The 1,591-nt window shown below is 69.1% G+C and overlaps 1 protein-coding gene across 1 annotated transcript in view; it reads right to left on the reverse strand.

The window, feature by feature from the left end:
* Positions 1-1,591, reverse strand: part of LOC103901071 (cadherin EGF LAG seven-pass G-type receptor 2) — a gene marked incomplete at its 3' end in the record, with an annotated part of 24,648 nt that overhangs the window by 1,778 nt on the left and 21,279 nt on the right. The window contains 2 exon segments of the mRNA XM_019472722.1: positions 385-535; positions 652-1,296. Coding sequence (XP_019328267.1) covers positions 385-535; positions 652-1,296 — 796 coding nt within the window.

Below are 1,591 nucleotides of genomic sequence, written 5' to 3' on the forward strand. Positions count from 1 at the left end.
ACGGACGGTGGAGGGCCGGCAGGAGAAGGGACAGGTGGAGCGAGGCCGAGGAGGAACGGGGTGAAGGCTGATGGGGATGGGTGGTGGAGGTCCGGAGCGGGACAACGGGATGACGGAGGGACGCTAGAAGGGACAGACGACGGAGGGGCCGAAGGGGAGCGGCGTGAAGGGGTGACGCGGACGACAGACGACGGAGGGGCCGAAGGGGAGCGGCGTGAAGGGGTGACGCGGACAGATGGCGGAGGGAGCTGAGGAAGGGGCGGACGGTGGAGGGCCAAGGGGTGCTGGGGTGAAGGGGGTGGGGGGGGAAGGACGGAGAGCTGCAGGGAAGGAGGAAGAAGGGACGACGGGGATGGGTGATGGAGGGACAGCGGAGGAGGTTACAGAGGACGGAGGGCTGCGGAGGCGCTGGCCGAAGGGACGATGAGGATGGACACCAAGAGGAAAGGACGGACAGAGGACGGAGGGCTGCGGAGGCGCTGGCCGAAGGGACGATGGAGGGACAGCCGAGAAGGCGCAGGCGAAGGGGAGCTGGCTGAAGGGCTGACGGGGATGGACACCAAGAGGACGGGATCACCGCTGGAGGGCTGAAGGGGAACGGGACGAGGTGACACCAGGGACGGCCGAGGGAGGGAGGCGCCGGGCTCTAACCGGTGAAATCCTCGTGGCACTCGCAGGTGTAGCCGCCCTCGCGGCTCCGGCACCGCCCGTTGCTGCCGCAGGGGCTGGAGTAACAGAGGTCGATCTCCGTCTCGCAGTAGTCGCCGGTGAAGCCGGGCGGGCAGCGGCAGCGCAGGCCGGTGACGGGATGGATGGGGCGGAAGAGGATGGTGTCGGAAGCGAGGAAGGGCGCCGAGCTGTCGAATTGGAGGACGGAGACGCAGCGCATGTAGTTCTCGCAGGGCTCGCGCAGGCAGATGTTGTCGTCGAAGGGCAGGACCCGCTGGGCCGAGATGGCGGCCAGCAGCGAGCGGTTGAGGTAGAGCCGCTCCTGCAGCTCCTCGGAGGAGAAGAAGCGGGCGCCGTGCCCCGAGGCGGGCAGCAGCACCGAGAGGCTGACGTTGAGGATACGGGCGGTCCCCACGTCCGTGTCCGTTTGGATGTTGAAGAGGACGACGCGGTGGCGGGGGGCGGCCAGGACGGCGGCCACCCCCTCCAGGAAGCGGCTGAGCAGGGGGGAGAGGAATCGCTCCTGGGACATGTCGGCCAAGCGCAGGGTGATGCTGTTGCTCAGCATCTCGTCCGTGATCACCGTCACCCGCAGCGTGCACTGGGCCGTCGCGCTGTGGACCCCGTCTGCGGTGGTGGTGGGGGGGGGGTGTCAGTGACAGCGCGGGATGGGGACGGTGGTGGTGATGGGGCACCCATCCCGCCCGGCCACCGTTGAGATGGGGCCGGTGGGGTGGGGATGGTGCCGGCTATGGGGCCGGCGCTGGTTATGGGGTGCCGAGTCCTGCTCAGCTATCGCGGGATGGGGCCGGCGTTGGCTGTGGGGCTGGCGCTGGTTACCGTCCCGCTCGGCCACGGCGGGATGGGGATGGCACTCGCCATAGGACCAGCACTGGTTATGGGGCGCTCATCCCACTCGGCC

Source organism: Aptenodytes forsteri, unplaced genomic scaffold (genome assembly GCF_000699145.1).
Source record: "Aptenodytes forsteri isolate BGI_AS27 unplaced genomic scaffold, ASM69914v1 Scaffold213, whole genome shotgun sequence".
Taxonomy (NCBI): domain Eukaryota; kingdom Metazoa; phylum Chordata; class Aves; order Sphenisciformes; family Spheniscidae; genus Aptenodytes; species Aptenodytes forsteri.